General features: G+C 40.3%; 2 protein-coding genes across 2 annotated transcripts in view; one reads left to right on the top strand and one right to left on the bottom strand.

Annotated features, from left to right (window-relative positions):
• The window catches only part of agbl4 (AGBL carboxypeptidase 4), a 400933-nt gene that overhangs the window by 85819 nt on the left and 296209 nt on the right, over nucleotides 1–18905 (bottom strand). The window lies entirely within an intron of this gene.
• LOC125895504 (carbonic anhydrase 1-like) lies at nucleotides 10972–14701 on the top strand. The gene is made up of 4 exons (XM_049587398.1): nucleotides 10972–11142; nucleotides 11277–11339; nucleotides 11433–11588; nucleotides 14190–14701. Exons 1-4 carry the CDS (start codon nucleotides 10975–10977, stop codon nucleotides 14307–14309), a joined length of 507 nt encoding a protein of 168 aa, XP_049443355.1. The 5' UTR covers nucleotides 10972–10974; the 3' UTR covers nucleotides 14310–14701.

Genomic DNA, 18905 nt, shown 5'->3' with positions numbered 1-18905 from the left:
TTCTGCCTATTTTGTGGCTCCATAGATGTTGACATGAATATAGTTTGATCTGCGTGAGTGAGAACACACTGCCGACATCTCACACCCGTCATTAAGGAGGTGAGCAGATTGTATCGGACACAGATTGATTGCCCTTGAAATCCAACAAAATTGCTTAGCTTGTAACAAGCTTTATTTACTACATTAAATTATCATTAAAATGCTATTAGTGCAATTAGTTGATTTCCATTTTAAACAACACATCTATGGTGAGAGAGAGAGGGGCGCTGAGGGGAGAGACAGAGAGGAGGAAAAGGCTGTGGAGGACAGCGGAGAAAGGACAGAAGTTAAAGTTACAGGAGGACAGGAGCGAGAAGCAAGAGGAGAGGGGGGAGGAGAAAAGAAGAACAGAGGATGTGTGAGGAGAGGAGAGGTGAGTCAGGAAGGAGAGAGCGGTGGGAGATGAATATTAAGCAGCTGTAGTGATTAGGGTGGTGGTGCAGAGTGGCACTGTGACAGTGACATTGGCTGCCATTGGCAGCCCCTGCCATGGTGATTCACTGGAACCTGCTTCATTTGGGCCATAATTAGCTTAAATGTTCAGAGAATGAAAAATTCATCATCACTTTGAATCTTGTTAATTGGGAGAGCCGTCTGCATTAATAGAGGCCATTTGGAAGCACTGTGCTTATGAATGCATGTGTGCATGTGCATACACAGGTATGTATGTGTGCGTGTGTGTTTGGGGTGAGAGAGCTCAGTTTTGCATCCACTTACCGCAGGGGCTGATGGATTCCAAACTTTACCAGTTTTTATCATTGAACAAGCCAAATAAGCTTCTTATAAATGATAAGGACATCTGAATAACGCCGGCAGCAGGGAGAAATTTAACAGCTACAGTCAAGACTTACCAGCATATCTTATCATTCATACAGTTAACTGACAAAGCAGGGACATGCAGCTGGATGGATAAAAAGTAAGGTATGTAAAGAGCATGGGCAGATGAGCCAGTGCGAGTTTGTCTGGTAGCTCATCCATGCGCATTACTCGCCTTGAAGACCAAAGGCAGAATTAATCAGTATCAACTTATTGTCTGTTAACCCTGCAGTCACTTCTCAGACGCAGCAGAGATGGGAACACAGGCAGAGATAATGTATGTATTCAACATCATTACTGGTAACAGAGATAATGTAATGAAGACTCTTCTTGCATATTTTGCATACAGATGTGAGCTCCGTGCTGTAAATGAATGCCGTGTAGATTATGTGCTTAAAATGGAAAACAAAAAATAAATTGCTGAAAAATTAGACAATAAATTGTTCCACATACGCCAACAGTACAAATGAGATTCAATTAGAACAGTGTGAGCTTGACTGTTTTGTTACTTGATAATTATTTATAGTTATGAGGGAGCTTTCTGTGCCTTTATGGGGGAAATACTGCAGGAAGAGCAAACGTCTGCGTTGTTCATGTCAGTCACTGATGGACAAACTAGACAACAACTCATAGATTGTATTTAATGCACATTGCTAATGTTTTTTTGAAGCCAGAAGAGACCAAATTTGGACAAGAGGGTGGAGCTGTGTAGGGGTGAGGGGTGAGTCTGACTCACAGACTACTGAGGTGCCTCACACAGCCTGTCACTCCAGTGACCCCGCCCTTAAACATGCATAACTTTAAGCCTTAACAAAATGTAAACAGGTGAATTATATAAAAATCCACCCCCCATACAGTTGTCATGAATGTTGAAATCAACTATAGAGACCAAAATTGTTTTAGTACCAGGCTGTAAACATGTTTATTTCTACCGTAAAGTTGGGCATTTTAACACAGAGGTCTATGGGGATTGACACACCTCTGGAACCAGCCTCAAGGAACTGCAGTTTTTGGTAATTCTGCATTGGCTTCATTTTTCAGCCCTGGCAGTTTCTGCTTGCAAAGTATCCCCCAACAACAACCCTGTGAATGTTGTTTAACCCAGTGGTTCCCAACTGGTCCAGCCACGGGCTCAGGATTTATCCTTAGTCATGAATTCAAGGTCCACATAGTGTCATATACTCAGTGTCACACTTGGATTTGAACATTTTGTCATGCTAGTTTGCTGTACCCAACAAGAAGCTGTCTGTTAAGTACTCACTCTACAGCAAGAAACAGCTCTTGAAAATAAAAGCTCTGTGCTGGAAATTCACAGTACTTCAAAATAAAGTGTGTTTTTTATGTATTTGACACGTTGGTGAGTCACTTGTGGTCCATTTAGAAAGGACTCGTGACCCACCAGTTGGGAACCACTGGTTTAACCCTGTCACGCTTTTGCATTTGATGCTAAATATCCTGTGCTCTTGACTGGCACATTTTGTATGTTACGCACCTTAAAACCAAACCCACACGTGTAGTGCGAAACGGTGTGTTTCTTGAGTCTCTCAGGGCAGAAGAGGTTAACAGTTGCTGCTGTAAGCAGTAAGATTAAGACTAAGTAAATTAAGACTAATGTCCGTTTATTTCCCTGCAGTGGGGCCGGAGCCTGATCACCGTGACGACGTGCAGCAGCAACGGAGACTGAAAAGCCTGCAATCAAGAACTGAGTGTTGAGTGTAGACTTTTAGTTGGTGGCCAGTGTGCCGTTTAGTTTAGTTCAGCCTCAGTGGCTGTGTTATATGGAGTGTGTTTCATATTCAGTAATAAAACATGCAACTGTGTCCTTCCTCTAAAACCCATTGTGAGTGTGAGTGTGTGTGTGTTTATATATATATATATATATATATATATATATATATATATTCCTGGAAGCATCAAACCTTGTTACGCTGTGGTAACATATGCACCCGGTGCACCCTCTCTGAACTTCCCCTTCCAGGAGGCAACAAAAGCTGTTATATTTTCACATTCAAAACAGTAACAATGTCATAAAGCAAACACATTACTGCCACCTATTATGCGGCGCTGCTGTGTGCACCGTGTCTGCATGAAAAGCAAAGGTGGACAAGATGAATCAGACAGTCTTTCCGAGAAGCTCAATAAAAGCACTGAAATGACCATATTCATTAGGTTGTGTGTGTGACATAAATACGATATGTCTCCCTCTATACTGCAGTGTGTGAGGAGGACACAGTGTTTATGCGACAGACAACCGAGGCTGCAGAGCTCAGCCCAGTCTGGACCAGCTCAGCCCAGCCCAGCTCGACCCAGCCGGCACTAATCCATCATCACCACCACTGAATCATCGCGCTGCCAATAAAGCCAGGCGGCAATACATTACAGGCATGTGGCAGGCTTTAGCGATAATGACATTGAGAAGTCCCCTTGGGCTGTAGGAAAAGCCTGGGCGCATGACACACTTGCTTACAGAGGCAATAATATATGGAAATGCATCAGTGTGCCAGACAGGGGAGAGGAATGGGGAGATGAGGGAGTGAGTAGAGCTCAGTCTATTCAGGAAAAGAGGGAGGAAATGGCCTTCGCAGTGACCACTTCCTATCAGTTTCCAATGTAGACTCAAGCAAATCCAGCATTCAAGGACAGGGCTCATTTTAGATTCAAGCCTCTCCAAACAAGCCATCTTACAAGCAATCTCATATGTCAACACCCCATTTTCTGTCTTATCTCGCTCTCACGCAGCCGAGTTGATATTGCAATATGGTTTGGACATGGGACATGTGAGATACAGCGCTGCCAATCATCAGCATGCTGTGTGGCACAGAGGCAGGCCGGCAGCATGGGGGACTGAATGAACAAACACAGTACAGCGACCTGTTGGCTGACATTGAGAACAATCTGCCTGTTACTCACTCACCTTCACTGCAGACTCCAAAAACACACTAAACTTAAAACACACATCTATGATGTGCAGGAGACGGGGACTGATCTTTGTGGTGACAGAAGTTAACTACAGAGCAGGATGGAGAGCTGGTGTCAGACGTGCCGTGAAAAGGCACTAAGAGCTTACACAGCTACACTGATCTGTGTACGGAGGAACGAGCTGTCAGAAAAATAACACAGGAGCTCATGTGTCTCAGTCTGTCTGGAAATCTGTGTGTCTTCACGGTGTCAGACTCCGGGGAGAGATGTTTAAAAAAGTAAATTGTTACCATTGTGTTGCAAACTCACACTATAATTTTAATCTTTGCATTTAAATTAAAAGTTTACAGAGTAACTGTGTGGTGAGAAATTTGCATTAGCCTGGGGTTCATTAAGGTTTTCTGAAACCCATTCAGTGCACACAGCCATCAATTTGAAATAAAAACTCTTTTGACATTAGTTAAGTGGTATTCCAGTGTAAAAATAACACTTTGAAGGCGTGAGGTAGGCTCTGCGCTCCAAGCTATTGACCAGATTTAACCCCGATTTGGTGATTTTAGAATACACAGATTGGGGTGAAAACACCATCTGTGGAAATGAAGTTACCATTCACTCAGAGCCCCCCCTGTAACTTCAGGAAATTTGTCTTAACTGCGAACAATAGGGCATGGCCACACTGATTTGTCAACAAAGCGGCAGAAGATTTGATTGACAGCGCCGCTGTCCGCCTCAGTTTGTTCTGAAATTCCTTTGATGCAGGCGGAGCAAAAGCAATAGTTTGACATTTTGGGAAACATCCCTATTTGCTTTCTCACAGAGTTAGATAAAAAGATTGAGACCTCTCTCCAATCTACCTGTTCAACTCGAGAAATTACAGTTTTATATTAGTAGACTGCATTCATAATTACATTGTGGTGACAACGTAATCGCTGCCTGGATTATATTCAGAGATGTTTCTTTGAGTTAATGTAACACTACATTTATGTACTGCGCTGGATTCGCAGGGAGGTGGTCGGGGTGGACGGTGGGCATACAAACTGCAGGAGGTGGTTTGGTTTAGGCAACAAAGCGCTTTGTTAAAGTTAGGGAATTTCAGCTTGATATAAATAAAATATTAATAATAATTCAGTCAGTCCAAGTGGATAGTGTGTATTAAAAGATTACTTATTTCAGTGGAGAACAAATGAAATTGTCAGTTAACATTTTGTTGATTCACTCAGTATCAGCATTTTTGCGACTTGCCAGCTACGTTAATGAGCAAAATTTTCTCATTATATTATTAGAAAATTAAGCTGCTCTGCATTACCTTTCTTTCAAAAATGTATTTCCTGTTTCAAAGCTGTATAGAAACGTAATTTCTAGGAGACACAGGTGGTCTTTTAAATGGTGAGCTACAGTCAGTACAATTATAAAGCAGCAGACAACAATGTAAGAAGACGTAAAACATACTAAATTATAGTGCACAAGTTGAACGAGCTGAAAGAATCACATTTTACTGGACTTATAATTTCATGTGACAGTTAAATGATTGATTGATTGATTGGAATTATTGATTGATGCTCCATATTTACAGTATAGATGAGAAAATGGTCTTGATCATCTCATCTAGCTCCAAGAATGAAAGACAATAAGCACATTTATCAAAATGTCTGACTAGTCCTTTAAAAAGGATGGAATAATTTGTGTGATTCAGATGTTTGTATCCTGTGGGTATACAAATTTCAATTTCTCTAAACTTTTCTGACACACAGGGCAATTATTATATGATGGAGACAAAGATATCATCAGTTCTGATTATATTTATCTCATTGACGAATGATTTAAAATGAAACAGCAAAGTTCAGCGTGGTTTTCACTTAAGCTTTCAGTTTCCGACATAAATCTTATAGTTTGATTCTTTGAGAAAAGAACAGGAGGCAGGAAAGACAAAAAAGACAACAAGAGGTTTGTGCTGATAGAATAAAAGTCTGGATTTATTTCTGTTTATCTATACATTAAACAGGTGTTCCTGAATGCAGCAAGAGAAAACACAGAACAGGATGCTAAGCGTCAAAGAGTTGCTCGCATAGCAGAGGTGTGGCCGGTTTAGCAAAGACATGTACACTCTCTATCGCATATACTTATAACATTTTCTGTAAATGTAGGGTTGCCTCTGGGAGGCTGAAGTAGGGTGAGGGAGTGTTAACTGCAATAGTCTTGAAATTCTTTTCACATTATCATACCAACTCCATACAGTAATAACCCTGTCTTTCCCTAATGATCATTGCAATGCAGTTACAACTACAGACAGGTATATACCCAAGCAGCCCTGTATAGCTCAGTTTAATTCAGTTCCATGAGTATGAAAATGTAGTAATAGTTCAGTACGGATTTGTCATGTCGCCATTGTCCCCTTTGACTCAATCTCAAGGCTGTGCAGACACATTCAAAGGTTTGAACTCTCTCCAGTTATCGCTCTCCCTGGTTGGCCCTCCACCCAACAGTGATGTGGTACCAGGTGATTACAACTCAGCACCTGCATAGGAATTCAATTACACACAAAACTCTCTGGGTCAATTCCCTGGACCAGAGCAAAGCTTAAAATTGAACCATTATGAAACAGTCCAACGAATGGCTTAAGTGCTTCCGTGAAACCGACTGCTGTGCATTTGAACACACATTGCTCACAGTAGAGAAGAGTTCCCCAGCACATTACATGTTCACAGACATGGTCAGAGTAGAAAAACAACAACAAATATTTACATACTGACAGGTAAAGCAAACCACCCTACACACACTTTGGCGCAGAAAAGATTCCATTGGTGTCACGGCGAAAAGGTAAAAGATAATATAAAGCACTTTTTGTATAACGAAGCCAAGTCTAGACTGTGTATGGTGCTGTACATGTGATGATTTAACTCACGGTAAGTCAAATTACTACACTAAATTTCTATTTTTAACACTGAAAATTACATTTGAGCTGTTTAAATATCAGTACGGGACAAAGATACAACTGGAGAAGACTAGAACTCCCCAGAACAGTCTTCATGAATGTACCATAAAGACTCTCCGTGATCTCCAGAATTTTTTAACCTGTTTGTACTCTGCCACAATCACCTCAAATGGATATAATCTTCCACCATAAATACAACCACCAATGGAATCCCGCTTCTGTAACACACATGGACTCAAACAGAACATGGTCTTGCTGAGGACCTCTTCCACTGCGACATACACTGCCCAGTCCAACTGAGATTTCCTTTTATGACAATCTGGCATGCAACCAGTAAACAGTGGTTTCCATTAAATGTTATTGATCATCTGAGTGTGATCTAGTAATCATGTCCTACGTATAGTGAAACCTGATCTAACCAGTAAAAATGCATATTTCTGAAAATACACTGCAACAATGTAATATTGGTAGACAACAGGTGCTAGAAGCAGATGCATCCATTGAAAGTCAGCAAGTTCTGAGGTACTTCTGAAACTCACAGCTGAGGATATAGTCACTATCTACAATATTTGGATGGATAGCATATAGTTGATACAGTGATAGCAGGGTTATCGTTTTCCGCGAAATATTTTGGCTTAGAATTTGATTAGCTGAGGGGATAGTGGCGGTTGACACACCTGAATAAAACATAGCTGTATGAGGTTAAAAACATAGAAAAACAGCACCATTTGAGGTCCGATAGACAGATCAGTTTTTGAACTGTTTGCTGGTAGCACCGTCAACCAGTAAAAATCTCAGAATGCAATACAGAGACAGAACACAACCACTGATCAACTGCACGACATAGCAAAGAGCGAAGATATATATTCAGAGACGACCCCTCACGCAGACACCCCTTTACAGCAGCATCTTTAAGCAGGTAATAAAACTGATTTCTCCTAAGAATGATATTGTGTACTGAGGTGTTTTACAAGTTTTATATGCTGTACATGTTGAGAGTAACCAGGTATACCTTTCCTATAGATTTTTTTTTTTAATATACACACATAGTTTACAGTCACTGACAAACAAACACCAGAGTAACAATGAGGTAGGACGGTGAAGTTAGATGAAGTAGAACCGGTTTGTGGATTGTATACAAAGTTACTGATACCTTAAGAAAAATATAGGCCTAACAATGTGTTCCTCCCATTTTTTTCTCATTTGAAATAAGTTTGACATTGTATCTGAGGCTCAAATGTGTTTTGTGTACACTTATAGTTGTGAAAACTGCTAGATGAAACCATTTATCTCGTTCCACGCACTGAAGTCAGAACTGATCTCTTTTCCCCCAATCAAACTGTCAAAAAGCAACTTAAAGCTCCTCTCACTCCTGAAGCTTTGACAGGTGTTCACAACATAAGCCAAAACACCAAGCGGCGAGGACAGGATTTGCCATTATCTCGATACATGTGCATTTTTAAATCCAGTCCATATAAATGTCAGGAGGGTAAGGAACTAGAGGTGGCACAGGAAGAGGATCACAGAGCCAGCGAGGTTACATTTCCTCCCTATCGCTACTTGAGTGTGACAGTGAGAGTACTGGAAGGTCTGGTATTGAATCGCAAAGTCAAACTAGCCTATGTCATCCATTAATGGCTCTGCCAGGTTATGTACTGGTGTATGTTACTAATACGCTGCTAAAACCCAAACTGCTCCGAACTGCAAGTGACTTGGTACATTTGATAGAGATTGGCCTTGCCATCGCAGATTATGCCAAATCTGGGTTAAAAACATACAGTACTTCCATACAGCTTTCATCCATGAAAGATGGTTTTAGTTAAAGGATTAGGCTTAATCGCGCTCCAGGAAAAACCAGCCTTTTGAAAAGAAGTTAACATTTCAGATGATGTAATAGCTCTAGTAATGCTCCATCTTAAAGCATTATATTAACCACACCCCCTTTTGGCATCAAACAACAAAGAAACAAACACAAACACAACACACAACAATGTGTCAGAATTTCAGCATGGTTGCTTTGCACAGCAGAAATCTTTTTCTTTCTTTTAAAACGCATGTATTTTAAATACATGCAAGCGCACGTAAACCTCACATGTTGCTTTGTACAGGGAAAAAAAAAAACAAAAAAAAAAAACGGTAAAAGGGATATTTTTCAGGAACAAAAAAACTCAATAATATGTCCACCATTTTGGTGTCTTAAGATTCACTAGGCTCTATTACCTTGGCATGGGCCAACTTTTGTGCAAACCCTGCTGATTCCTCAGCACCCCCACCCCCACCCCCCATCTTTAGCTTGATCTCAGCATTCAATACTTTGGCTTACAATTACCACTCATTTGTAAAAAATACAATTATTTCTATACAAGTCATATCTATGCATAACCAGCATCTTCACACATTAAGTTAAAGCACATATTCCAGTCAGCTTGCACATTTCATTTTAGATTGATGAATCATGTTTTTGGGCTTGAAAGCCAAGAGAAGTTTTTGGCTTTTGCCAAGTGAGCCATTTATTGTCCAGGAGGCCCTGATGGAGTTAAACAATCCAGTTTCAACAGTGTGAATTGTGTAAATCTGGTTTTCTAAACACCCCAAATAAATCTTAAAAGAGTTAGATACTTGAAGTTTTCTTCCAAGAAGTAGCTGGAAGTATTAAATCTATCAAGCTTGTTTTGGAGCACTGGCATGTCAGGGGCACATCTGACTGACAAAACAAAAAAAATGTATCCCGTAACTCATTCTTGCCATAAAAAAAACAATAAACCAATATGTTCTAAGGTGCTTCATGATAATACAATGATTGTTAGGCTTTATCTATATAGATATTTTTTTAAAAAAAGGACAAATACCACAAATACATTTCTTTATGATTGAAGAAATTGCCCAGAAGTTTAAAGTGCGTTCAATGTAAATGGTTTTGTGTTGATCTAACTACTGCATCTCAATTGAGCACAATGGTTTAACGATACAGATTCTCATCTTACTGTGGCAGATCATTAGAAGGTAGACTCTACGTGAGGCTTGTTAAATATCGAATGTTCTGAATGTAGCTTAATATATGGGCTCTGTTCAGGGAAGCCTTGTCTCTCTTGTTCCACAGAGATCACTTTGGCCAGGAAAGGGAGATTTTTTTTCTCATTTGTAGATTCTAACAATCTACATTTGGATACAACATCAAGCTTAAAGCCAACAATTCATATGAAAAAAAAAAAAAACAACAAGTGTAAAAAGAAACACAAGAAATTGTCAGGTAATGTGGAATTACAACATCAATTAGATAAACCAGAACCTTTAAAACTGTAACATGACTACAAACTGAAATATCCATTTTGGTGGAAAAAATAAAAAGATATGTTTTATGTACACTAAAATTTCTCCAAAGGTAGCTTAACAAAAGGCTGATCTGAACTTTTGAAATAACAAAAAAAAAACAAAAACAAAAAAAAAACCCAAAACAAGACAGACAAAATGATAGACGGAAATAAACCAACCGACAAACAAGAATCTAGAGTATGAAGAGGAGAGAGGCTTGATGGGCAGCTCTGCAGCAGATTCACAGTTAGCCACAGCTAGGTCACAGTTGAGATTTCAATCTGCAGCGTTTAGTTCCAGCCTGCAGACAGCCACACAAACCATTTTGGATCAAAACAATAAAACAACTGGAGAGAAGAAAAAAAAAAAAAGCTCGTGTAAAAAGGAGCTTGAGGTGTAAGCAAGCTTTCCCAGGCTAAGGAGACAAAAGAATGCGCTTATCATATCTGTCAAAATATACAAATATACACGATAAGAAGTGTTTTCAAGGGGCAAAAGCAAAAACAATGCCTAATAGAGTAACAATTAGAGTTACAGAACATCATTACGTCGTCACGTTATGTTAAGCATGTAACCTTCGTTAGGTATGTAACCTGAAGACGCCCAACCGTGTTTCTTTTTCTTAAACCTAACTTGCTTAACTGTGATGATTGTTTTTACTAAACTTAACCTAACTGGTAGGGGTGCTAATTTGTGACATATAATACGAACTGCTGTATGAGAATATGTTTTTGGTTGTTCTTCTTTAATAACTACATTTTTGACATTTTTTTTTTAACTAAAAATAAATCCAAAATGTTGAGTCAAGTTATTGTCTTACAGAATAATGTTTTATCCCCACCCCTACCTTGATCAAAAAGCTTTGTTGAAGTCAAAAGAAACTTAAAAAATCCATCCATCCCGTCTGCTTTTCAGTTCAATATCTACTGATACAGATAAGAAATGGCAGAATTTCCATGGTTCTGAAAATGGATCACAAGACTACTTTCGAGGGGCTTTATTTCTTATTTATCTGTTTCATTTATTCCCAGCTCCATCTGGTGCACTGGAACACCAAATACCCAAGTTTTGGTGACGCTGCTAGCAAGCCTGATGGGCTCGCTGTTGTTGGAGTATTCCTGAAGGTCAGTAGTTAAAGCATGTTGTTTAGTATTACTGTAACCAGCACAACACACTGCACACCTTTAAAGCAATGGGTACTGCTGTTTGCTGATGATCATATAATTAATCCCTTTAACACTGTATTATTATTTTTCAGATTGGTGCTGCAAATGCAAGTCTGCAGAAGATTCTTGACGCCTTTGATTCCATCAAGACCAAGGTATGTTTCCATAAAAACTGTATTCTCATTCATTTGATGATTTTTGATGAGGTGTTTCACCAACCTGTTCTTCATTTTCTTTACTGTGTTCAGGGCAAGCAGACTTCTTTCTGTGGCTTTGACCCCTCTACCTTGCTCCCTGGTAGCCTAGACTACTGGACATATGATGGCTCCCTGACCACACCTCCTCTGCTGGAGAGCGTCACCTGGATTGTCTGCAAAGAGCCAATCACTGTCAGCTGTGAGCAGGTATGGCGTGCTCACAGATCCCATTCAGTGGGTAGTAGAAGCATTGGCTGTGTGCCCGTGGTCTAGAATAGCCCTGTCTGCAAATCCTCTCTTACTCTACGATCTAAATCAAGGGCTTAATTGTTCAGATAAGCTGAGAGGAGAAGAAGAAACCTCTGTAATGGGAGGAGAGGCAATACAGCAGCCTGTTTCACTTTCACAAGAAAAAAGAAAATACCAAGAGAACGGAGACAAATGAGAGTTCACACATGCTATTGCATTACCACAGAATTTCTGTTTCAGTGTGTGGAGAGTCAACAGGAAATGTCCACCACACATGCATCACATACTGTTGATGAAGAAACTTAGTTTGAGTCTGTGGGTGGTTTCAACCATAACTGAATAAACACTGTCGACATCATACCTGCATTTGCTAAGTATTTAGCCTACTCCTAAAATTACCCTAACCCTAAACTGCTGAAGTGGATATTTGACTTCTAACCACCCAGTAATCTAAACTAACAGCCTCCTGAGGCAGATTTGTCCTTGTGGTTGGAGTCTTTATAGGCCATTTGAAATGAACACTGCCAGCTCAAATGTTTATTTCATGGCGGCAAGTAGGTGTCTCAAGGGTAAACATGTGAGACGTGTTGACACAACCTTTAGACTTGGTGCCATATGAGGCCGGTCAAGCAGATAAATGACGAGGAAGTCATTCATATGAAGTCATACATGTCTTAAGTTAATGGTTTCTAATCAGGTAATACACAATTAACTGAATCATTTTGTCCCAGTAGTGCATTCTTACCCAGTGTGAACATGATACTCAAGCGGCTGCAGCAGTGACATTACCGTGGACTAATTCATTAGCCTGAGTTAATGATAAATCCTTTAAATAGGCCACCTGACACCATGCTGTAGCAGCTGACTTGCTTTTCTTGCCCTGCTAGATTTTGGGAAACTTTTTTGACAAGTGTTAGTCAAGAAGATTGATACCACTCTTGTGTTTGTGTCTATTTGGAAGCTAACACCAGCAGCAGTTAGCTTAAAATAAAGATTAGGCAATGCATTTCTTTTGCTAAAAATACAATTTTGTACAAAACACGTTCAGCTTATAAAATGTGATGCATCATAGATTCAGTAACATTTTGAATGCACGACTTTTACATGTTTGTAACATTAGTGAAATTGAGAGACTTAGCTGGCTAAGCTGTGTGTGCTAATGCTAAATGTGATTAAAGTGAGCCATTACATAAATTTACACTGGACAGTTATGGGGCAACGTTAGCCAGCTAAACATGTCTGCAACCAGTTTTACTCACTTATACTGACTGCCAGTATAAATAAAGACATCTAAAATTTTCACTTTAAAAAAAAAAAACGATAACTTTATGTCAGTTAATTATGGTTCATATGTTAGCTGACAATACTTACCGTGTACCGCAAAAGCCTTCGTCTGATCCCAGTTTCCAGTTCTTCCTTTTCACAGCCATTAGCCACCTTTATTTTCTTTCATGGTGATGTTGAGAAGGAAACAGGAGGCCCCTATATTTAACTACCCATCTCCCAGATCTATTTGTGCACCGTATTACCACAGTATGCCTGTGTTTTGCTCACCAACAGCTACATTTTGCAACTCTGTAACATTAGCTTGGTATCTCCTTCATGACGCTACAGGAGCAGGCGGCAAGCTTAATCTTAGCATAAAGACTATAAGTGGTAAATAACCTCAATTTGTAGTTTTACACTTAAGTTTTTGTACACATCAAAGTAATGAGATACAACATTTTAATTGGTGATCTTTACATGTGCTGGTAGGAGGATTTTGCTACCTGTGGACAGAGTTACGCTAGCTGTTTCTTCCACTAACTAACCAGCTACTAACTGTAGCTTTATCGTTAGCATACAGACAATGCAGTCTTTATGCTAAGCAAACCGGGCTGCTAGCTTTAGCTTTGCATTCGGCATACATACATGAGTGGATCAGCCCCATTCATTCTTATTAAAGTTGCTCAGTGAAGAAAAATTGCTCAGTTTCGCAGTGTGGAAATTGCCATATCTTCGCATCATGGGGCCCTTGGAGCAAATGCACGACTTACTGCTGAGGCTAACTTCCAGTTTAGTGCTCTGCTAACTTGAATGGAGATAAAATAATTTAATCATGTGACTATTCTAGATTTAGAAGTTATCAGACAGAATGAATCTAATTCTGATGGTGAAACAACTCATTTCATCTGGGTTGTGATGCTCAAAAAAATTTCTCCACTTATTTACAGATATTTCTTTCACAATGTAAGTCTATGTGAAAAGTCTTCGGACGGAAGCTGCAATTCCATGTTTGATCATTATGTAAAATTGGCTTCAAAGCCTGGCACTGTTTTCAGGGGCTTGCTTGAAAGTGGTATCGAACTTGTCATCATGGCGACTGAATAAATCTATTTCCCAAAATGTCAAACTATTCCTTTAAGTATCAACGATACAATTGTTAAGATGAAATCCACAGCACAAGGCTCTGAATTGAAGTCAGTGACTCAGCTATGACACAAGTGATGTGTTTGCTGAGTGACAGTTACAGGAGGTCAGCAGGAATGGCTAACATGACAGTCTTCTCCCTTTTCACAGATGGCCAAATTCCGCAGCCTGCTCTTCTCCGCTGAGGGTGAGCCCGAGTGCTGCATGGTGGACAACTACCGCCCTCCCCAGCCTCTCAAGGGTCGCTCTGTCCGTGCTTCCTTCCAGTGATGCCCCCTCCCCCTCTTTTATGCCCTTTCTGCCCTGTTGCCCTCTCCCTTCCCCCTCCCTTTAGTCAGTTACCTCTCTTGCAGTGAGCCACAATGCAAACATATCGCTCTCCGTCCAGTTTTTAAAAGAAATGAAATTCCTGTGGCGCATTGTTTTTAAATGCTGGGCAGTCTGTCATAATTTATTCTTTAAGACACCTCACAATGGCTGCGACACGTTTACTGGGACTTAGCATTCAGTGCCAATGTTTTTAGAGACATTACACCGGTGTGCGGAGGTCTTCTTTGTGTCAACAAACACAACAATAATGAAAACTGAAGATGAGTTATGGAGCTCTTGAGTCGGCAGAAAGCACAAGCTTGTCGCAGTAGGTGGAGAGGGGGGGGGGGGGGGTGTCGGTGGGGGGGGTCGGTGGGGTGGGGGGGGGTGAAACTAGGCCTACATCACCATCTGTGAGGAGGGTAAGGTGCAGATAAAAAGAGGCGCACACAAACACACAGGGCCGCTGCCAGTCTGCCTGTAATCTCTGACTGACTGCCAGCCTCTGCATCACAGCAGCTTAATGAAACGCTGCAGCCGCCTCCATCACAAACGATTGACTCAGAAAATCCCCCTCTGGCGCGCACACACACAACATGGCACGCACAGTCTCATGCAGACGTGATGCCTATAGGCGCTGACCTGCTTATTGATTTGAATTACAGCAACAGAGGACATGAGGACAGGCTGCTGCTAATGCTGGATTCTCAACACCACGACAATGGCTTGTTTCTCTTATTTTACAACCTAATCTTCCAATCTTTCATGTGTTTGTCATCCTGTGTTGTGTTTTTATTAGTATTTTGGATTATGTCTGTTTTTAGCCTGACAGCTTATGCAAAATAAGTCTTAAGTGATTCCTAAATTATGTTTTGTAACCAAAAACTCATCTGCATTTTTGATGCCCTGATGATAACATAGCAATGGAGAGGACTGATCCTCCTTCTCAGAATACCTTCATGTGTTGTTTTGAACTCCAGTGTATCGAGTGCTAAAGCTTAAAACGCACAGTCGCCGTTTTGGCGAAGCCATAGCGGCTAATGCACAAAGCCAAGGAATAAATTACCCTGCCAAGGAAGCCAAGGAAGAATCGAACCTGCCAACAGATCAGATTATAGTGTCAGCCTGGTGTCAGGCCCTGAATAGGGGCAGCATTAACAAAAGGCCATGAGAGGTCCTGAGCACCTCCGCAGTTAACCCTGTATGCAGTAGTGAAACATTACCAGAAAGATTGTAATTACCATGAAAAAAAAAGCCTTATGCCAATCATTGTTAGGGCCGTCCTATACGTATGTGCTGTTGTCATTCTATTTTGGAAGTGGATGTTTTACTAGTTAAATAAATATATTTTATGACTATCAAGTGTCAAGTGTTTTGCTTCTTTCTATGCAATTCAGCAAATCCTCCATATCAGCTACTGTTTAATGTTTTATTGTCTATTGTTAATCACCTCTGTGAGTTCTATATGTTATGTAAGTCCATCAGGCTTTAAGTCTTCTTTGGCATGCAAGCCCTAGAGACTCTATTTTCAGCAGTCAACACGACACCCAACAGAATGACACAATCTCAGATGACAGGCTGGTCAAAAACTAATGTTCAGAGTTCAAAGTAATTTATTGTCACATGTGCAACAATGATAAGAGCAGTTGTTGCTACAGACTTCCTCCTACAATGGAATTTAAATACTGTATGTATGTAAAATAATAAAATAATAATAAAATCACACAAGTAGAAACAAAAGAGAATCTAAGATACAATGATAGAAATTAGTGCAAGTTAGAATAAGGGATAAAATTAATATAAATAGGAAAAGGTGATATAAATCAGTAGTTGCACTGAAAGACAGAATGTAAACAGGAATTTAGTAAAATGTATATGCAAAAAAATAGCAAGTACATGTGTAAATATAAAGGTGCAGATAGATTAGTTTATGTGTAACATGACTGCTTTATGTATCATATCTAAATATTGTCACTTTATTTGCACCAGTTTTCAGCTAAACATTTTTTAAAGTAAGGAAAATATCGGGACACCCCTAAATTGAATCCCAGCACCCCTAATATTTGAGAGATTTTTATTTATTTATTTATTTTACTGTATGTCCTTTTTTAACAAGCCAGAAAAGTGTCAAAACCATGCAGTACTTGGTTGAAACGTAATATTTTAACAACAAAAATACAGCATCCCCCCTTGCCTCAAAAATGGTTTGATCCACCCCATCCCTCCCACCTTTCCCCGACCAGGGGCCTGTATCACGAAGCGAGATCAACCTTTCCTGGGTTACCCAGACCTATCCTGGGTTGACTAACCCTAACAATGGCAATCAGGATAATCGGTATCACGACGCTGGATATCAACTCGGTAACTCAACCCAGGATTGCTTTATCAAGAGCCGTGAACGCGCACGCAGCGGACCAATCACAATCATGAGAGAAGCGCAGCGTCACTGAGCGTCACTGAGTGTCCTCACAGAGCGCCGTATGTGAGGGGAAAAAAGTATTTCTCGTGAGGATCAGAGATTAATTCTACTAAAATATGAGGAGGAGAAAAGCAACTTTACAGAAAAGGCCAACACCGTGGCAGCTGCAGGAGGAGGAAACATGCGTGGCAATGGGATGAATAATATTTGGCTTTAGTTTAGATTAGTTTATTTTTACATAATGTTAAAAACAGACAGTATAAAATTTACAAGATTAAAAAAAGAAAAGTGCTGGAGAGGTTAGAAGCCACTAAAAGCTTATCAAAGAAATTCCCCTGTCAAAACATCAATGAAATCACATGATAGACAAGAAAAAAAAACGGGTGAGGAAAGAAGAAATAGAGGAGGAGAGAGGGAAAAATCAAGACAAAACAAGGTAGCAAATAAAATGATGTGTAGGTTAAATGACTCATCACTGGTTCAAGTAGCTGCAGTACCTGTACCTGTACATCTGACACTGATCACACCCTTGAATCCCATGAAATCAATGCTGCACAGATGAATTGCGTGTATTATCGTCTAACATCATTGCGTCTGATAAATTGGTCTTCTTTGTCATAACGTTATATATGCTACAATAAAGCTTAAAGCTGACGCCACAATTAAATCATATCAACACCAAATTGATAGTCTGAATAAAATCATCCTGATATTGAGCTGTGTTAGAAATTAACAGCTGTGCAAAAATATAGGCTACCTAGTCTCCCTCTTTAAAAAACAAAAAGGAAAATCCCTCAAACACCATGAAGTGTAGACATGATAGGCTACTTTCCACATTTCCAGCAGCAAAGCTGTCAATTAGGCCCATTATCTTTAACAGGGATCATTTCCTCCAACAAAACAAAATGTTGGCACTAATTAATGGTGCTATTAAGTGTCCGCAAAATATCAGTTTCTTTCTTATGAAATTTCGACTTCTTTCCACTCCTTTTTGAACAATCTTTTCATTGTCTGTTGTTGTTGCTTTCTTTTCTTTTTTAATGTTCAAAATAAACTTTCAAATCAAAATCAATCAAATGAATTAAACTTCCCGTCATGACTGGGCTGCATTTCTGTCATTTTTTTCCGAACAGCTGATTGGCCAGTGGGTGGTGCGTTTTATAGGATCAGATTCAACCCTGAACTTACCCTGCTCCGGAGCAGGATAGCCGTTCAGAGTAGGTTACCATGGTGATCTACCCCGATAAGAACTGAACCGGCTTCGTGAGACCGAAAACCCAGGGTTAACCCTGAAGTTACCTCGCTAAGACATTAACCCTGCTTCTGCTATCTGCACTGCACAGAGCAAAGCGCTGCCTTCTAGAGTGGGGGATATGCAGTACCTGGCTGAAACCAGGATATGTGGCACATTTCTTAACTTCTACCACTCAATACAACACGTTATTATCATTACCAGGCCTCTTTTTGTTGCATTTAATCGTAGGTCACTGTTTATGTTGTTAGGTAGGAGTTAGCTGACGTTTTTTCTAGCTAGGAAACGTTACAGGTAGTCAGCGCTGCGGGGCGTCAACCAGGTTTCTGTTGCACACTCCAGCCCGCTAGGCTGGGAAGTAACCGGCGGCGTACGACGCGCGTCAAAACAGCCACCCCCATTATTTTCTATTTACAAACCCACACCGGCGCCGCGGCACTTTACACTATTGTCCTATTTTCCCAGCGTCGCTGCCGAAAAAGCGCTATTTTGTACTTCCCAGCTCCCGTGCAAGAGAAATCCGGTTGACGCCCTGCAGCGCGACGCTTTTTGTGTGTCTCATCAGTGTTCTTGACTCGCGTCAGTGACGCCGCCGTCATATGACGCCGCCGGTGTGTTTTGGCCTTGGGCTCAGGTGTGCATGTGTTAATATTAAAGCCAAGGTGCTACTGACTAGCTAACTGACTGGATGCCCATTAACATTATAACTCCTATTGTGTGTGTGTGTGTGTGTGTGGGATAAAAGATTGTTTTTTAAAAAAAAAAAAAAAAAAAGAGCCAGGTTCAGATAAGAGTGTGTGGTCTGTCTATCTAGAATGATGTTGTAAGTTGGATCAATGTATCAGTTTATATCTCTTATTAGATATAAAACGCATTGTTTGGTTAT

Source organism: Epinephelus fuscoguttatus, linkage group LG10 (genome assembly GCF_011397635.1).
Source record: "Epinephelus fuscoguttatus linkage group LG10, E.fuscoguttatus.final_Chr_v1".
Taxonomy (NCBI): Eukaryota; Metazoa; Chordata; class Actinopteri; order Perciformes; family Serranidae; genus Epinephelus; species Epinephelus fuscoguttatus.
Note: the sequence above shows the minus strand (reverse complement) of the source record. Positions and strands in the feature narration are given on the sequence as shown.

What these genes read in the sequence shown, in the direction of transcription:
- LOC125895504 (XM_049587398.1), top strand. Translation starts at nt 10,975, where the DNA reads ATGGTTCTGAAAATGGATCACAAGACTACTTTCGAGGGGCTTTATTTC. An exon ending in TTGATTCCATCAAGACCAAG is followed by an intron (nt 11,340 to 11,432) that starts GTATGTTTCCAT and finishes TACTGTGTTCAG; the next exon opens with GGCAAGCAGACTTCTTTCTG. An exon ending in TCACTGTCAGCTGTGAGCAG is followed by an intron (nt 11,589 to 14,189) that starts GTATGGCGTGCT and finishes CCCTTTTCACAG; the next exon opens with ATGGCCAAATTCCGCAGCCT.